Consider the following 20,300-nt stretch of genomic DNA (forward strand, 5'->3'; position numbering starts at 1 on the left):
CATTTTCACAAGTTCTGTAAAAATTTTCATTCTGTAAACCAGTAATATTTCAGTTCTGTTTTATTCAGACACTGCGGTCACTCTTGAAAATGGATGAAGCCGTTAGAGTTAAATGTAAACTTCATAATTCTATAATTGATGAATACCTTTCTTTCAGGAAGATAATACAATGAACGACAGAACAGGTTACATTGCAATATATATAAAACAAAAGCAAAAACCACCTGGGTACTTCCTGACACCACTTTGATTACAATTTAACTTTGCTTAGTTAAGTTAAAAAGATGCTTTCTACATAAGGATTTCAGAACTATTTGTATATACAACTTCCTTCTGTCACTTGTCTTCATTAATTACAGTTAATATGACTAACTGCATGACTAACTGCAGAATACAATAAAATATATACAAATGTATTAGCCAACATTAAAGTTGTCCTTAAATGACCGGCGCCTCCATGAATAAAAGTTAGCAAAGTTAGTAGATTACAAATCTTTATTAATGAAATGATTTCCAAGCCCTGTCACAGGTACACCAGTGTACCCAACAGCATTGTTTTGTTCCATAACTTATCACTCAAACTTTTGGCTCCTTTTATTAATTTTGTGAGAATTTTGACATTTAACATCATATTCCATATAAGATTTGAAGTGAAAACACTGTCAACGCTTAATTCATTAAAGAGGAAGTTATAACTATGTGGTGATTACGCTGCTCTGGAACTAATAAAACAGTAAAAATGCCAAGTCAGTTCCCCCCAAGATGCTTCTAAACCAAAGAACACTGCTTTCATGTTTACCATTATAACAGGCCCAGTGCAGCGATGTATAGCCGTGATTGTCTGCTATTGCAGGCACTGCATCCACAGATGTAGCTGACTGCAAGAGAGCTCCCAGAACACCTATATGTCCACATGCAGCTGACAAGTGTATAGGGGTTCGCCCCCTACAGTCTCGTAATAAGGACTTAGCACCATGTTGAAGCAATGCTTCCACACATTCCTCGTGCCCAGTAACTGCCTGGGAGAGAGAGAGAGAGAGAGGAAGAGATGAAATAGTATGTTTGCAAATATTCACATGGAGAGAGAGCCAAGGTGCATAACTACAGCAAACTACAGGCAATGTCTTAATTTCTTTAAGTAATAATAAAATAAGTGTAGTTATTATTTTTATTTCTTGAAACAGCCATTCTGTTGGAAAAATGGCAATGTATTATTATATTCACGACAGGATGATTTCTTGGAATGATACTGAATAAACTACAAATCTTCAGGGCTCATTCAGTGATCATATATGGCACAAATTTAAAAAACAAATCTATTTGGCCTATAGCATACATCATCATTTTCTGATTTGCTTCCTCCCATTAATACAACCCCTACCCCATGACAAAATGGTACTTTGATACCAGTCAACAATTTATAGCAAGATTAAATATATATAGTAAGATTACTTGGGAAACCCAACAGAATTTTGAGAGTATGTGGCAAACAAGCAAAAGCTAGCCTTGAAACCAACTAAAAAGACAACTGAAAGCTAAAATTGGCATGATGAAAATAATGAGAAATTCACTAACACTACAAACTAAATCTGTATTTGAAATTACTACGTATAATACTGGAAAGGACAGAAAAGGTATATTCTCTTACCCCTCTGTGCAACGCAGTCCTTCCCCACTTGTCTTTGGCATCTACGTTTGCTCCTTTGTTAAGGAGTGAATAAACGCAGTCGGTGTGCCCATTGAGAACTGACAACATCAGAGGAGTCCTACACAGAGAGTGAAATGAAGTGAAATCTACATGGAAATTTAACAGACAAGGGCTGGCTGAAATATATATAACAGCTTCTATCCTTCTGAAGAACACCTGTAAAATTTAGACCATCAATAAGCTTCTCTAGCACTACCTTCACTCCAAGAATGCCACTAGATTCAAGAAAATAAATTAATTTCCACTAATTCAGAATTCCTGCTTAAGTTACTAGAATAAGACTGAACAGGCTATTTTTCACTGCAAAAAATGTGTACAGGAAAATATGCACTCTCATTTGTCCTAGCTCATATATCATCTCCTTTGAAAGTAACACATGAAAAATCACTAATGTAAAATACTGTTTAGTTTACTGCATGTCATAAAATGCAGTAACTTGTGAGGAATAGAATGTATCTTTTAAACTTACTGTCCATTTCCATCTTGAATGTCCACTGCATTCTGTGGCTCTGCATTTCCTATCAATAGTCGCAAACATTCTGAGTGACCGTTTGTAGCTGTAAAACATCATTAAAATGAGTTTAACATTAATTGCCTTTGAGTATGGCAATACTCAAATAGACCAGTAAGGTGCTCATACTGACGCCCAATAACTTGAGAACACAGCGTACAGCTTTATCATTATTTTAACTTAAATTAAAAACAAAAAATATGAACACTCAAAAATGATTTTAGCAATCATCCTTATTATTTCTAGGTTATACAGTATTACAAAGAATCAATTCCAACTGTCTATTCCTAGCAGGCATTTGTTTTTCATATATAAATGAGATTGCACACATTTAACCATGTGTATATACTTATGCAATGTCCACAAGAAGCAGTAATCAAATATAATCATTAGCACAACTTTTACATGTACCTTAAAACAAGAAAACACATACCTAGCCAATCATACGTGGGCTTTGTTAGCAAGCGTAGTGTGTGCATAGTTATGAAATGATAACTGAAATCACATTTAGAAAGAAAGGGAACAAAACAGTGTGCAGAAGGATTAACCAAGTAGTTAAAAAAAAAGAAAGGAAGAAGAAAAGAAACGAAGCAAATGAGAAATCACATTTAAATGCAACTCGTGAAAGACGAATGAATGCTTGTTGGAAGGGAAAGTATCTCTGGCACATAGCTGCTCTATTCAGTCCACGTAAGAACGGTGACAATTCATGACTCTCCAGCTGACAGAAATGGTAACAGAAGTTAGGAGGAGCTAAGTCAAATAGCTTGTGCTCAGAGCTGAACAAATGAAGCAGTTAGAATAATGATGCTTTGAACATAATGCTCTTTTTACTGCGGCATTTCTGTAACATCATAACTATAATGTCAATCTAAGTAAGCCTATTTTCAAAGACAGGAAAAAATGAGAATAAAGCATGAATGCCAGATGCTGAGAAAGTAAATTTATAGATGATTTCTAGGAAAGGCAGTGAGAAAATACTGCAAAGGATTGCTGTTATTTGAAAACATGCAGCAAGGAGTGATTTAAAAACATGGAAAAAACAAAGCACAGTTTTCATGTCTCTTTGCAAACTGATAGAATTCTCCAAGACTCCTGTCATTTTTAGAAGCATTTTACTGCCAAGACAGGCAACACAGTTCATGTATCTAAATTTGGGCTGTGCGAAAGATGAGGAGAGAAACAAGAACACATCTTTGACACCTGTCAGTACAACTAGCCTTGCTAGTTGAATGGACTAGGACAATGCCATGGGTTGGAACTAAATCTTTAGATGTCCCTTCCAATCTAAACCATTGCATGTACCTGTTTAGAAAGTAGCATGGAACAGCATTACTCAAATTGGAATGATTTATGGGGTTAATAACAGGGTTAAATCTATACCTTAAATTAACCACATAGGTCTGTAAGTCTTAACCTAAGTCTATATACCTTAACTTAACTGTAACTTAAAAAAGTCATCATCCATTCCTAAACACTATTTCTTAGAACATTAAAAAATAAAGACTTCTAAATATGAAGATGATCCATTTCAAAAGCCCAAATTTTAGAGTTTATCAGTTAGCACATACCTGCAGCATGTATTGGGGTTCTCTTTACAACATAATCTTTCACCAAGATTGATGCTCCTTGATTAATGAGCACATCTACACATTCCACGTGTCCCTTGAAGGCAGCAAGGTCCAGTGGTGTCCTTCCATTGTTATTCCTCACATCAAGGTCCAGTAGTGACTGTACCAGCACTTCCAGAGCTTGGTGGTGGCCATGGTAGGCCTAAGAGAATAAAAAAAAACTCGTTAGGTTTCCTGTCCTTCATTTTCCCCCCTTCTTACCAGGATTACATAAATGAAACTGTGAAGGTAGTATTTTTGTTTTAACGTGTAGAAGAGCTCCTGATACAGCATGTAAGTAGTTACAAAATAGTAACAACTACTTTCAAAAATAATTTCAGCAGGAAGGTGGTGTTTTTTCATTTCATGCTTTCAATCAGCAACAAAGTACTTTCAGAAAATTGTCTGTCTCCTATTTGTACAGCCACCAGTATTTTGAATACTGCAGGTTTCATTGTTTATGCTAGTTACATTATTGCAAGAGACAAGCACATGCAAACATAACTAATTCCTACTATTTTTTAAACAAAATATTAAAAAAGAAAAAGTCTAATTTTTTGAAGAAAAAAATGCAATACAAATAGCTACAGTAACCATAACTGGTAAAAACAGAAGGGAATTAGCAAACAAAACATTAAGAGATCAGAATAGATATATAAGAATCAAAATCAAACCAAAACATAGACAATACTCTGCTGGTATGTGTCAAGACCGAGCATCAACGTTAGTAATGAAAATAAATATCTGCAGCTATGGTTTTATAATTGCCAGAATCAACTTTGCGTTTCTACTCAGGGATATGTAACCTCTGTCCCCAAACAAAACTCATTTCCAGCAATAGACTCCTTTAATTTACCAGTATTAGATTACTTTTCCCTTTGTCATATATATAGCAATATATGTACTGCATGAGACTTGGGCTATTTTCAGAAGGTACACTGAGGGTTTTCCATTGCTGGAAGTCCAGTGAAAAGATTAAAGCTACATATTGAGCTGATTACTCTGTTCTTCAATCCACATTTCTATAGACAGTTTCACCAGTTTCTACTATTTTTGCAAGTTTCCTTAAAGTACTATAGACAAACATCCTTAATAATAAACAATGGTAAAAAAAAAAAAAAAAAAAAAAAACACAACATCATTACTTATAGAAGAAGTTTTCGAAAAGTTTAATATAACTTATAACATAAATCTTAATTATAAGATTCCAAATGAAGGCTGTTCCTTGTAGCAAGTTTCAAGTGAAATGCAAAAATCACCCTGTATAGATCATTTAGGAATATTACATATTTATTTTTCAGGTTTAATTTATTATTATTGGGTTATTTAAGAACATTAATTTATTATTATTGGGTTATTTAAGAACAACAACAAAAAAAATCAAGAACAAATCAAAATTATGCTGTCTGCAATTAGATAAGCTATCATCACTGAAGAATGAAATACTTACAGCTAAATGCAGTGGGCTTATAGGTGCTCTGTTGTCTGAATCATTCAGCATGTCAGTTCCTGATGTTTCCATTAGCTTAACAGAGAAAGTTTGAGTGAGTGAAAAAAATATCCCTCCCCTTTACAAACATTCAGCAATAAGTGCTACTATTTCCAGTATACACATATTGAAAAATAAAAAGTATCATTAGAAAGAAAAATATAGAACTACAGTTTCTTTAGGAATCCTGTATCAGTTTTGATCTTTTAAAGAGTTTGAGTTGCAACTACTGCAATTTAATCTAAATTGCAATTGAAATTAAGTAATACACCTAGGTATTGAAGAAATGGTTGAGTAAGTCTAAAAATAAGCACCAATATTTTTAAAATGACACGCTCCCTTTTTCTGTATTGTATTTTAACAGTGAGAAATCATATACACTTACAACATCTAGGGGCGTTTCACTCGCAATCTGAAATGAAAAACATTCAGAAGTCATATTTTAATACACTTGAAGAGGAAAGTACAATTTGTATTAAAATATTAAGTTGTACAACACAGAAAATATAAAACCAATTCATATCAAATAACATACACGTTATGTTATTTGATCCCATACAAAAGCAAAGGGATCCATCAAAAACTACCCTGAGGCCTTATTATTATCTAAAATTCTATTGTATGGCCTTTAATTACTGTAAGAACTCAGCATTATATGAACTATTTTATAAGACACTCTTACTTTACATCTTTTCCCAACATTTTTATTTGCTCCTTCAGATGACATTTTTGAAATTTCTTAACATTCCTCAATGGGATTCCTGTGGTTATTCTACTTCAGCCATCAAGAAAAAAAACAGTGGTGTATCCTAAATTTAAAACAAAGCAAAACTAATATCCCATATCCTCAGTGTTACCTCTTCATCTCAGAATTTATTATCTTTTTAAGCTGGTATCTACCATCTTAGCTCCTCACCTTGCCTCTATTTTAAGAGTAACAAGTGCTTAAATATTTATTATCACAAGGGATGAAAAATACTATCAACCTAAGCTAAGAGGTGAAGAATGAAGAAAGAGGAATGCCCTGGCCTTTGCATCATGCTCTGTAAGAACAGCTGTTTCAGCTTTCATCTGTGATATGTTTTCTTACCAATTCAAGACATAAGCGATGACCATAAGCAGCAGAGTAGTGAACTGCATTGTATCCTTGTTTGTCTCGGATCCCTGGATTGGCATCATTTCTTAGCAAGTATTCCAGGCACCTATTTAAATTGAAATATGCAAGCATATATCTAAATGTTGAATTTCAAGTTTACAGTAAGCGATAAATCGTTCCAATTAAATTGGAAAATAGAATACAGCAAACAAAAACACTGATTTAATACACAATATTGACTAAAGAACACCTGAGTACACCAAGTGTTAAGGTCAATCACAACGCTTCCAAAATCTGAAAGAATCCTTCTCTGTGTTCATCCTGAATCCTCTACATCAGCCGACTTGGCTAAAACTAATATTCCATGGCTATTTTCCTCCTAGCTAATAAGATTGCAGACACCTTTGTTAATAAAAATGATTAGTATTTCTGTATTTTCCACACTATATCAGCATGTTTTTCTGTACTTAACACAGAAGGAAGAGAAAAAACAGATGAGTTCTTCAGGATATACAGTCCAATAGAATCACAGACTGTATTCCACTAGTAGACACTAATTTATTGATTTATATCTATATACTTATATATAGTAAACACACTTAGTTGTTGACATACTCACATCCTAACCATTCCTTACTCTTGTTACATGATGTTGTAAGGCAGAACATGATCACCCATTTCAACTACAGACACTCAAGCCAGGAGGATGAAAAACGGGGTATTCATGTCAGCTCCCTCTCTTAAAGAACGATTACTATTTTTCCGTTTTTAAGAGAGACTCCACACACGCACACTAAATGATTCCAACCAATAACCCTGGCCATTCATAATTTAATGTTGTCCACCCTTTAATCAACATTTGTCAGAGCTTAAAAACAAGAATGAGAACTCTGAAGGAAGAGAATGAGGAAGCAAGTTGGCTTAAACCAGACTACAGTACACATCCAATCTCAGCTTCAAGAGCTTCTGGATAAGATAGAGACCAGTGAGAAAAAAAAACAGTCCTAGAGTAACGTGAGGTTATTTGGGAACTTGCTCATGAGAAGATAATGAGGGCATCCAAACATCCATGTGGTGAGGTGTGCAACAAAGCGAGATCAAGATTCTACAGAGCCTCTGAAAACTCGGAATTAACAGAGTAGGAAAGAAAGAGAGATTAGTCTTCTTATTGACAGATGAAGATGATTCTCATACTAAATTTGTCTGTTTGCTCAAACATTTAGGACTGTAAAAGTCTCCTCATGTCCTACTTTAAGCAGGACCTTCAGGATCTGGGTAGAGGCACACACTTCTCAACTTTATAACAGAACCAAGAACGAGTCAAATTCCTGACACCACTTAATGCGAGAACAGACTGTCTGGTACTTCACAAGAAGCAGCTGGACTTCAGATCACTGGACTTGATCTCCCAGTTTGCGTCCAGCAAAGCTGAATTGATTAAAGCCACCTGCTGGTACACTGAAAGACTAGATCATTTGCTTCCAGCAGTGAAAGAGAGAATATATGAAGTGCCATTTAGTGATGTTGCACATTGTGATTAGAGTTTCTGTTGAGATCTGGGCATAGTAAAGAGAAGACCAGAAAGCTCTGCACTTATTCTACACAGCTCTGAGCTCCAGAACACTAGTAAGAAACTGCAGGCCCTTTTGCCCTGAGATATCCATGATTTCCACAAGTGATCTCTGCCTGTGAAGATCACCTGTTACAACACAGCAAAAAGAAGAATGAAATTGATAGATCATGTTGCCACTGAAAGGACCAGCTAACTATTCAGAAGAGGACCACCAAGCAGCATACGTTCCATGTATCCAAAGTGGAGTGAGATTTGTAAGTGTTGTGAAGTAGTCTACAACGAAGCTATATGCTGCTTTGCGACTGAAACAGAAGACATCACTGAAGGGGCAATCGTAAATATAAATGCAATGATATCTCTTACAACTTGGAACTTATCTTGCAATAGAATGGCTTCCAGAGACTGAATGAGAACTGAATATAATCTGTGAAGTGAAAGTCTGAAGAGACCCAACCTCTGTACAGCCCCTTCATCAGCCAGAAGTCCAGACAGGGAGAGTGACATTCCAGTCTTCCTAAAATGGTTTGTTAAAACATTTGGGTTAGGACTGTTGGTGCTGTGGTGAACCTGGTCAGGAGAACATTGCCTTGATAATAGCTGAGGAACACCTTTAAGTGAAGCTACTTTGTACACAACACGTACTTTGTACGATAGTTGGAAAGATGGATTCTGTAGGTCAAGCATGAAGACATGCCCTTGGAATGCAGAGATGTTTATAGCAAGTCACTATGATGAATTTGAACTTGCTGGTGAAACCATTTGGTTTTCGGAAGTGTACAGCAGGTCATCATCCTTTCTCCTTTTTTGGCGTTATGAAATACTTCTTTTATCAGTTCAATAAAATGGATGTGAAGCCGAAAAAAATACTCTTGTCAAATCCAGGTTGGAATATTTCTTCATTAGCACAGTTTATCTACAGGTTTCACAGATTACCATTACCAGTAGTTACAAAGGGGTCAGCTGGACACTATGATATTTTTAGTTCCCAGTTATCTCAAAGGAAATTGAGAGAAAGGCCAAAAAAAAAAAAAAAAAATGTAGTTGTGTGATATGGCTATGCAGTGCTGTTGTGAAAAACATGCAGTAGAATATAGCAGTTTTAGACTTGAGAAGCAGGAATCCTAATATGACCTCTGATCTATTCTTAAAAGAGGAAACTTGATCATTCAAACCTTGGAGAACTACAGGCAGAAATTCAACCAGAGGAGTCATCTCCTGAGGGACAACAGCATGACCCTGAAATATCAGAAATCTTTCTAAAGGAAAGATTGAATCTTTCTAAACCTTTCAAGGAAGGGCCTGGAGTCAACAGACGGAACAGTGCAAGCACAAGATCATCATCAGAACGAGACCCAGTAGTGGCTGTGATGACATGGAAATTCATTTCAATGTAAGACAACTGTAACGGGTCCATGGACCAATAACCTCACATGCAACAACATCAGTTTGTTGAAGTGGAGACCTGACATTTGCTTTTTCATCCTATTTGCTGACGGTCTTCTACTGTCACCTTGGAAAAGTAGGGGAGCATTCTCATTACACTAGACAGTGACAACCATTGCTTCCAAAAGAAACGCTGTCTGTGAATTTAAAAAGTCCTCACTGAAGGCACATGGCTAGGAAACCACCCTTCTTTTCTGAAAGCTGAAATCTTCGGTGAAAATCAAGTCAAAGGCTAAAAGCAAAAATCCAGGTGAAAATGGAAGGGGTAAAAAGCTGAAAAAAAAAGCTAACTATCAATAACAGAAGTCTCTAATTACATAGTACTCTGTCTCTCTACAAAGTTGAGAAGAGGAGTGAAGCCAAGGTGTGCTCTCACTTTTATCATTTTGTGTCCAGCATACAGGAGGAAAGTACTTAAGCAGATAGAGAAAACGGTATAAATTCTCCGGTTTTAAAAAATAACTTTTTACACAAGATATAAGTAACTTTACTATAAGTTCAACATATCGTAACACAAAGCTATGCTTTACAGGAAGCTATGCTTTTAACCACCTAACTTGTTTTGTTTTGTTTTTTAATTTAAATTCAAACTGGATTACATTTCTGAAAATCCAAAGGCAGTTTGGTCCATCACATCAGAATTACCATCCCGACATTTTCTTTGGCCAATCTAACTTTGTTCATTTTAATAAGTGATTCTATATTAACATTCATGGCTCAAAAATACATAGAAGGTCACTGACTTTACCTATCTAGATTTCTATATTTGTGTACTTTCTACACTTGTGTGTTCACAGAAAACTTAATCCACTGAGTACTCTACAGAAAGCAGTCTTCTGAAAGTTCTCCAGCAGCATTCTTAACAACACAAAACAGATGAATATTTTTATATATTTACTCTTTCTTCTTGTTTTACTCTTATTTTACTCTTTCTTCTCATCCAGCAAGGAGATTAATTTTGTATAATTTGAATACTTAACTGTCCTCAGAAGGCCTCTTGAAAAGGAGATCAATCAAAATTTCTGACAGCCCAAATAAGTAATTTATTTCCCATTTATTTAGCAGTGTATTCTCTGTTAAATAATTCTAATATAGACAGATGACATGTTTTCTCCCCTAACATGCTGCTTAGTTTATTTTAGTTTGTGATCATCTTTCCCTCTCTAATATTGTCAAAATAAGGCGTACGAGTGTATTTTCTAGATCTGAAGCATTTGTTAAAGGATGCCGAAGACGTATTTGCAAATGGGAACAAACAGGAAAGTAATTTTCAACAGAAAACAAAATCGTCCCTAAAATCAGCCTGTAAAGATATCTGAACAAAGACCATAAAAACACACATAAATACCCTTGGAATTTCTATATAGATCATTTCCTGACATTTTTTCCCAGGCTTTATGCTCCAACTTAGTAATCATTTTTAGCTTCTTTCCTGTTTTGAATATGAGCTGAGTAGTCCTGGTTTTCCAGCTGTTACTAATCATCTTGCTGCATCAACATAAAAAGCTTCTCCTCGGGCCATTCTGCTTTGCAGTCTGTCTTGCAGAGAGCCAGCTGTTCATCAGAACAGTAACATTGTGAGGCTGCTAGAGACAATTCTTTGAGTTATCTTCTAAAGATCTGCTATATTGCCATCATCATTCATGCTTGTCCCTTTTATAAGGCAGATGGCAAAATGATGCCATCTGAAAAACCATAATAGTTTGGAGTTTTTCTCAGCAACTGTGAAACTAAAATTAATCCTAGCTCAAATTGTAAGAGGGTAGTTAGAGTAGTAAGTACTGTTTCAACAAATTCCAGTAGGAATTGAACATACTTGTAAAAAAAATCAATTTTGTTTTTAAATTTGTCTCTACGCTTATTTTAAACAGTAGTTAAATGGAAATATTCTTTATTTATCCTTCAGAACGCCATCTGCAAGTTACATGCCACCTCATTCTGATGGCTACCCCACCTTTTTAAAAGTGCTGTACTAAAACACAATGATATGGCACTAAAAAGCACTCTTTTCCACTGAAGGTGTCACTGTACCCATTTGAAATGTGCTGCTGCACACCAGCCTGTTCTGACCCTTGTGAGCATGTACACGTGCAGGAGGTACCTTTCTAAAGTCTGCTCGACACATACAACGTCTGCAGTTTAGCTAACCTCATCAATTTTGTGCTATTTGCATAAGCCTTGAATGTATGCACTGAAACAATTAAGAACTATGTTAAAACACAACCATTAGTTACAAAAGTAACACACGCAAAAGGCATTTATGGATTTTTTAAGATTTCTGGATGCATTTGATAAATAAAAGCATAATTACTTCACAAACATTTACACTAATGAGAGAGTTGTAATGCCAAACGTGAATAGTTTAATTAAATCCCAATGGATAGAACAGTCTTATATTTACATAAGTCTAGTCCATCTCTATCTAGGCCTACTGTAACTCACACACTAGTTTTACAGCGTGTTTCTGACTGACTGCACAGACTTTAGGGCAACATTAAGAACCCTCCTAAAAACACACCATCATCAGTCAAAATTTGATCTTAAATTAACATTATCCTAATGCTTATGACCATCAGAAAGCTGCACAATAACCTCGCAGATGATTTTTACTCAACCACTACACAGCAGGGGTATTAAAAACTCTGTTCACAATTAGAGCACCTGCATTACAGGACATAACCAAAAAGTTACAATACATCTTACTATTTACAATCTAGTTCATTTTTTTTAAAAAAAATATTTTACACACAATGAAGAAGCCACTGCCAATTTTAGTCTTTAAAAACATAAAACATGCATTCAGCAAAATCAAAGGCAAAACGTACACAAAATTCACAGCTCAGACATTTCTAAGGATACCATCTGTAGCACAAAGCATTGCACTTACTTTCCGTCTGTGTCTGATGCAGCTGCATAGTGCAGAGGTGTACAACCCCTCTCATCAAGGTCATTCACACTAGCTCCAGATCCCACAAGGGCAAACAGGCACTGGTAATTACAATTGGCAGCAGCATAATGGAGTGGAGTTCTTTAGTACACATTTAAATAAAAAGTACAATGGTAAATAACAACAAAATAATACTAGAGAGACAGAAAATGCAAAATAAAATGAAACTTAAATACTCCTTTCCCTTTTCAGCAAGTATTTGTGGTGAAGAATGCATAAATATTATAAATTATTTTATAGGGCCATTTAATAATGCAGAACGCTATCTAGGTGATGTATCTGTCAGCCAGTACATATACATAACTCTGTCTTAAGAGAAGCTTCACATGAATTTTCTTGTGTAAACATATAGAGGAAAATAGTTTACATTAGACATTGGTTTTAGGCATATCGGTAGTTTCAAGCAACATGAAATAATACGGACAAATCCAAGAAGTGCACAGCAACTAAACAAGGTCAAAACACAACAGTTAGTGAGTAGATGTGTTCTGCAAAAAAGATCAGAATTTTGTCCAATACAGACATGCATTATTTTTTAAACTACAGTAACATACCGGAGGTATTGTTAAGGAAAACTTTTAAAAATAGACGTCGTTTTCTTGTTAACAAAACCATGGAAGATCATAATATTGCTGAATAATCTCAGAGGAAATTTATAAATTAAACTTCAATTCTCAAAATAAACAAATTTAGACAAAATTTCAAAAGCACCACAATGGTACAGAATTCAATTTTCTATTTTTAAAGACGGATTGTTACTATAAATGACTCAGTTTTGAGGAGACAGACACTTTGAAGTGTTCTACCTCTCCCTTAAAATTACTTCTATTTTTTTTCTAATTTTTTAACTATTTTTATCATTTTCCTCCCCCAAAATAATTGTTTTGCATAACACATAAGTTAAAACTAACTATTAACAAAACTTTCAATGAGAAAAGTTGCAACAGATCCTTTCTCAGGAAAGAATGGAAGAATTTAAAGCAAAATACAACTTTACAGCCATAACGTTCCCTTCATGCCCTACTCCTGCCATTCACAGGAGTGAATTATATTTTCCAGGATATGATGTGAGATTTTGCCCAAGTGCTGATGGTGCCATCTGAACTTAAATAATACTATACTAAAAATAGAAATTAATGTCATTCCAAAAGAGTTCTGAGCACAAACAAGGAAAGGAACAGAAACTGACGGATATAATGAAAGGGAAAATGTGAAGCAGTTATGATAAAATGTATTTTTTCCACTAAAACAAACAAACAAACAACCCACACAACTCAGAAACAGCAAGAGATTTATAGATTTGACTAATTCATTATTTGGAAAACATCGCTAATATCCTTGGATGTGAGAAACCTAAATGCATTCGAGCCGAGCTGTAAGCAGAAAAGGCTCATAAAAATTGCAGTTGAGTATGTAACACAGCCTTTAAAAACAAGGCTAAGCACCTATTTAAAAAAAAAAAAAAGGACAATAAAGAAGATACAGCCACAACTTTTAGTAACACATGCTGCAGCACAGTTTATAGTGGACTTCATTTCTTAAAAATATAGAAACTGGAATGCACAGACTGGCCCATATAATGATATGCTACTTTTGTAATACTTTAGCAACCGTTTAGAATATACAAATCTAGAATCTCTTACCTCCCAAATCTGTCCTTTTTGTTGAAGTCTGCACCAGTATTTAGCAGAAGATTTAGGCACTCCAAATTCCTGTTAAATTAACGCAATATTGCTTGTCATTGCAGATTATGGGTCCTTAATATTGGCCTTTACAAATATCAGAACTGCTAAAAATACACCTTATATGGTATTTTTCTTACAACTGAACTATATTAACATTTTTTATATGACTTCTTATACGTCATATACATTTCACAACTGCAGAACCAAACCAGGAAAGAACACTAATTATTTCAAGTCCACATATAGACACTGAACTGATACCAAATGGCATGCATAAAGCGCATGAACATTAACCTAACTTAACAGAAGTCTCAATTCTTTAAAAAAGAATACACCTGCACAGCACATCATTTTTGCTACCAAGATTGCAGCACAGAAGCAAATTTTTAATGTATATATTTTAAGGCCAAATATAAGTTGCAATGTAAATATTTTAAGTGCAATTCATTTTGAATACAATATGATCATCATACCATATGTACAATACTGCTTGCTTAAACAAAATCATAATAACTTTTCTAAGTTGGAAATGAATGAGGGAATGAGTCACAAATCATGTGTTTTTATATGAAAAGATAGCACTTTAACCTTAAATCATTTGTAACAAGAATGTACCTATCAAATATCTCTTGACTTAGAATGATTACTTAGCAGTATTATTTAAATAACATTGAAACAGAAAAATGAAAATATCATTATCATGGAGTTCTTGTGTCCCACAAAGTGTATCATGAGATTTATTACCCAATTCTTCCAGGCAATTTTGAGTAGCTGCTATAGATAACCTACAATACAATAACAATAATCAATATAGATCACAACTCAAGTGATGAACAAGTTGTTCTGACCACTTCATCGACCTAAACTCTGGAATTTAATTACGGTTTATAATTTAGCTTGATTGAGCTTTTGTTTATGGATAGGGTAAACATTTATTTACCAAAGTTGCTGATCTCTACCTCATGTCCTACAGTGATACAGCAGGGAACGACATCTTTGAAACTGTATCATCACCCATGGGAAATTAAAATAAAATCCAGTTCATCCCCAAGCACAAACCTAAGGTAAAGCTGATGATACCTGGACACTGTACTCCAGTAATTACTTATAGAGCTGAATATTTAATTTATTTATTTTTGCTGCTTGTAGATAGAATCCATCTTGGAATTATTTTCATGTTTACATAATTCCAAGGGGAGAGCGTAGGAGAAACACAGAGAGGAAAAAATAATAATAATAATAAAAGAACATGAATAATCAGCAATTGAAAAAAAGGACACCAAAAATAAAAGCATGAATGCTTTTTACATACCCTCCAGCTGCAGCTGCGTGAAGACAAGTTCTGCCAAAGTCATCTGGTGTGTCTATGTCAAAACCTACCAATCAAATATTTGTAAAACCCATTATGTACTAGAAGCTTTCACAAAACTATTCTCATCTACCCTTAAGAGAAATGCTTGCAAAGCAAATCTAACAGCTATTTGCATAAAGCAGTGAACATAAATATAATTTATTTGAAACAAATCCTTGCTATTTGTAGTATTTTGAAAAATATATTCATTTTTAACTGAAAAGGCTAAGGGAAAACACAATTAGCAGTGCTGAGGCAAGAAGCTATACTCTCTTATCTTACTTTGCTCTGACATTCCTGCTAGAAAGACTGCCCTTAATGCATTATTAAATAAGGAACTAAAAACTAATTAATAGTCTGATTGGTTAACCTTACCTTTGTTGGTAAGATAGGTATCTGAATAAAAAGCTGTATCTGTAGTAGGAAAGGTAAAGTCTATTCATATAAACTGTGCGTCTCAGCCAAATTATAGTATGTTCAGGACAATCCCTTCTCCCCTCTTCCAAAGGAGGATTCTGTCATTTGACAGCAATTAGCACACACGCATACTTCTACCCAGAAACTCTTTGCTCCCTAATTGATTCTAAGCCTGTTGTGCTGTAGACGGTAAATTATAAAGGCAGTAACTGAATTAGAAGTCACAGAGTAGCATGATAAGCATTTTAAAAACAAGGGCACAAATCCTCTCCTCTGGGCAATTTTAGCTACAGAAAACACGCAAAACTGACTCCTATTACAACTTAGCCCATAAAACTTGGCACAAGATCCGTGCAGACTAAAGTAATAATAAATTAGAGCAAATATATCTTTCGTCTTAATGAGAACTTGTACTGAATTTATGCTCCTTGAGAATTGTTTCAAGTAAATAAAACTTCCTCAACAAAATTCCATGCCCTCAACTTATTTTGGAGCAAGAAAGCATTTGAACAATTCTTCAGGTTTTGCAAGTAAGTAAGCAGAGAAAAGGAAAGAATGGTGTATAGCAAACCTAACAATGCAATAAAAAAGATATGTGGCTTTTAAATTTCACTGTTTCCAAATACGAGAGAGAAAACACCAGCAATAGCATCAAACTGTCAGGTTGTCACGCACTGGAACAGGTTCCCCAGGGAAGTAGTCACAGCACCAAGTCTGTCGGAGTTTAAGAAGTGTTTGGACTGTGCACTTCATCATATGGTCTGAATTTTTGGGTAGACCTGTGGGGTGCCAGGAGTTGGACTCGATGATCCTTATGGATCCTTTCCAACTCGGGATATTCTATGATTCTAATTCACTGAACACAGATGACATCCACAGGTGTCACAGCAGCTAAAAATTTATTTCAAAAATATCAGACACCATATAAATAACCAAAGCATCAAGATCCACTAGCACAAAAGGTTTACTTGAAGAGTTTTTAAAAAAATGTTATGCTTAAGGCATAAGTAAAATTTTGGAGGTTAGAAAGAAACTTCTCAAAAGAGGATTATGCTGTGTTTATCCTGCAGTGCTCTCCTTTGTGATTTTATTTCAACTCTTGAAATAAAATGCAACAAGCCTGCAGGCTGAAACATAGGCGAAGTAATAGAGTTAAAATTATCTAAGATATCCTAACTGCATTTCTACACCTAATCATATATCGTGACATGAAAATTACTATTTAAATCAGTTTTCAAAGCTGCATTTTTTTTCGTTTGAAGGAAGTACAATATTTTCCTAAGAGTCTTCTTTTTATGTAGCAGAACTTCACCAGAACTCCATTGTTGGTACTTCTGCATGGGAATGCTTTTTCTTCCTTTTTTTTTTTAAAGAATTGTTCAACAGCCATGAACAGTGAACAGCATAGAACGTGTTGTTCAAGAGTACTACTGTTGAAGGCTGTATGTCCACAAAACATAGTTTTTACATGTGCCCTTACCTTCTCCTCCCATTTGGGTAAACAGAAGTACAGGGCAAGCAATTTAAGATAGTTTACTGACTTCAATCAAAAAGTAGTCCTCACCTTTGCACATCCCTAGGATGCTTGTCCAGTAGCACTAACTACTTAAATGTTTCTCAGTACTGCAAGAAAGCACTTCCCCCCACCCTCCAGGTCAAAAATTAATACTAATTACTTTAAAAGTCAGAGATTCTTACTTCACATAAATGAGACCCTTCCTCACAAAACCCAAAAGGGTACCCAGTCCACAGACACCAATCCCCACACCAAGAGCATGTACTAATATGTTAGCAGTATCCAGTCTTTTCAGTTTGACTTTTATAAAGGTCAAGCAACTGATAATTTGCTCCAGGCTAGATTTTCATCTAAGTTTGCTCAGTTCATGTAAAAGTCACAGCAATCACTCGCAAGTCTTCTTCATGGATTTCTTTGCCATACTGACTCTCCAGTAAGGGAAATGAAGGATGCTGGATGAAGTCATTAGAACATTAGCTTTTGTCCTGGAAGGTCCATTATGGCCTGGGCCAGCATTCCACCTCTTTGGCCAACTTGAAACATTTTAGAAGTTATAGAACATTCTTTCAATTTTGATGATTTGGGGGGGTAAAGAAATTACTTCTGTAAAAGTTTGCATTCACTTTTTCTACATACTGTCCATTAAAAAGCAAACAAACAAGCACTGTCCCCAGCACTCTAAAGACTCCTATGTATTACTAAATTAAGATTTAATTAAAAGCTATTCTGTGGAATAAAAAATGAAGTACGAAGCAGCCACAAGATTTTAAAGGGTATCCTACCTGATGAGAGGAGCTTTCTGCAGCAGTCTGAAAATCCACTTAATGCTGCCAAATGGAGAGGAAACATCCCATGTATACCCCGCCTAAGATACACCATAATCAGGTATCACAGTTTCATTACAATTGAAATAAAACAAACACGACTGTGCCAAAGTGATCATGCATGGTTTGTTCACCAAACAATCTAATTAGAACACTGAGACAACAGAAAACCGTATTTAGAGAATTTCTTACAATCTAGGCAGGATGCATAAATTCAGTGCAATAGTTTATTAAAATTTTCAGAGTTTGTTTCATATATATTGCTTTACAGAGGAAAACTGATTATCTTTCTTTTTGTATCAGTTGTGATGTACTGTGTAGCTACTTAAAAGCACAGTACAGGATAATTCACAAAGTATTTCCTATTTCAAGTTAAATACAATATAAAAACATCACACTAGTCCTGTTAGTCTAATAAATACATTTCTAAATTCTCTCAGCTTGCATTCATGTCAGTAAATGTTACCTACTTTGCAGTGTCAGCACCACTCGTAATCAGAGTGTTGATTAATAGCTCATGGCCATATCTAGCTGCTATGTGCAAAGGAGTATTTCCATTCTTATCTTCACAGTCTATTTCAGCTCCTGTAATAAAAAAAGTAATTATTACCTAGGAATACACATAGGCATACAGACAGTTCTGTTAGAAAAAACAGTACTGATGATAATTTAAGCAACATTAATAACTGTCCATGAACGACTGTTCTGGATTTTAATTTTGTAATGCTTTCAGTGCCATTTGGTATTAACAATACGCAAAATGTATTTTCTTATCTACCAATACAGGACAAACCTTCTGTAACTTGGCTATGGAAGACAAATTATTATTTTTCCCTGCATTCTGAAAAACTAAACAACTCCTCCAAACTTTATAGGCAGAGATACCAGACTCCACCAATAACTGAACTACTACTGGACACTGGATATAAACAAAAACCAACAAACTTTCACACAGAATCACAGAATCACAGAATAGTCTAGGTTGGAAGAGACCTCCAAGATCACCGAGTCCAACCTCTGACCTAATGCTAACAAGTCCTCCACTAAACCATATCCCTAAGCTCTACATCTAAATGTCTTTTAAAGACCTCCAGGGATGGTGACTCAACCACTTCCCTGGGCAGCCTATTCCAGTGACTAACAACCCGCTCAGTAAAGAAGTTCTTCCTAATGTCCAATCTTCCTAATATCCTTTCAGCACATTGCTATCAATAGAGAAGAGGAAAATACTTGTAATATCAGAAAGCTGATGACAAAACTACTCCTACCCATTTTTTTTTTTTTTTTTTTTTTTTTACCGTTTTGAATGATGGTTTGAGATCTTGAAAATCTACCATGGATTGCTGTCATGTGCAAAGGTGTTTTCCCATCTTTACTCTGAAAAAGAAAAAAACAAGAGTGTTTACTTATAGCCAGAATAATCCAGCAGAACTGACAAAGGAAAAGGACATACTTCTGTCCCCTCTACTCTCTCCTTTAAATTCTTCCTGGTAAGCTTTTCAAAAGAGCTGCTCTTAATCACTCTTCAGGCTCTGGGTGACAACGAAGACTGTTCACTCACAATTATGCCTTTCGGATAATCCCTCTCAAGAGGCTGATGACAGCACACAATGTCAGCAACAAGCCTATGCCCCCCACCCAAGTCTAAAATAACAAAATGCTTCTTTAAATGAAATTTGTTTCTTGAAAAGAAAATAACTTTATTTTTCATTATGATCCATGTACTTACAATGTATGTTTACACATTATATTAGAAGACAACACATTAAGAAGCTCACATGTTCCACTAATATTTCTGTAAAGTGATACTTGAAAGTAATTTATCATAAACCACCAGTAATCCTAGGGTAGAACTATTCAAACATAATAGGCATTATATATTTGAAATGCATACCAAGCGTGCGCTTAGTCATTCACCCAGTAAATATGCCCTTCAAGTAGGCCAACAATAATGCATATGAGACTTGCAATTTTTAACAGCACAATCTAAACACACTTACAGAAACAGTTTTTTTCTGTGATTATTACTTTGGGATGACTTTTTTCCCTATACTTTATCATACAAAATTGAAAGCTTTACAGCAGAAAAGAGTTCTTACAAATGCACATAAAATTGTAAACACGACAGTC

General features: G+C 35.1%; 1 protein-coding gene across 5 annotated transcripts in view; it reads right to left on the bottom strand.

Annotated features, from left to right (window-relative positions):
* The window catches only part of ANKRD28 (ankyrin repeat domain 28), a 117,865-nt gene that overhangs the window by 9,871 nt on the left and 87,694 nt on the right, over nt 1-20,300 (bottom strand). For 4 of the 5 annotated variants that reach the window (XM_035317660.1, XM_035317661.1, XM_035317659.1 and 1 more), the window contains 13 exons: nt 19,469-19,547; nt 18,641-18,755; nt 18,129-18,211; nt 15,375-15,438; nt 14,021-14,089; nt 12,318-12,458; nt 6,409-6,520; nt 5,704-5,730; nt 5,280-5,354; nt 3,791-3,992; nt 2,178-2,265; nt 1,649-1,766; nt 800-1,019 (listed from right to left, as the gene is read on the bottom strand). In XM_035317660.1, the coding sequence (XP_035173551.1) occupies nt 800-1,019; nt 1,649-1,766; nt 2,178-2,265; nt 3,791-3,992; nt 5,280-5,354; nt 5,704-5,730; nt 6,409-6,520; nt 12,318-12,458; nt 14,021-14,089; nt 15,375-15,438; nt 18,129-18,211; nt 18,641-18,755; nt 19,469-19,547 (1,393 nt within the window). Of the gene's footprint in view, nt 1-799; nt 1,020-1,648; nt 1,767-2,177; nt 2,266-3,790; nt 3,993-5,279; nt 5,355-5,703; nt 5,731-6,408; nt 6,521-12,317; nt 12,459-14,020; nt 14,090-15,374; nt 15,439-18,128; nt 18,212-18,636; nt 18,756-19,468; nt 19,548-20,300 lie in introns of those variants that run through there. The other variant, XM_035317663.1, reaches the window with a different exon arrangement.

This window comes from Oxyura jamaicensis, chromosome 2 (genome assembly GCF_011077185.1).
Source record: "Oxyura jamaicensis isolate SHBP4307 breed ruddy duck chromosome 2, BPBGC_Ojam_1.0, whole genome shotgun sequence".
Taxonomy (NCBI): Eukaryota; Metazoa; Chordata; class Aves; order Anseriformes; family Anatidae; genus Oxyura; species Oxyura jamaicensis.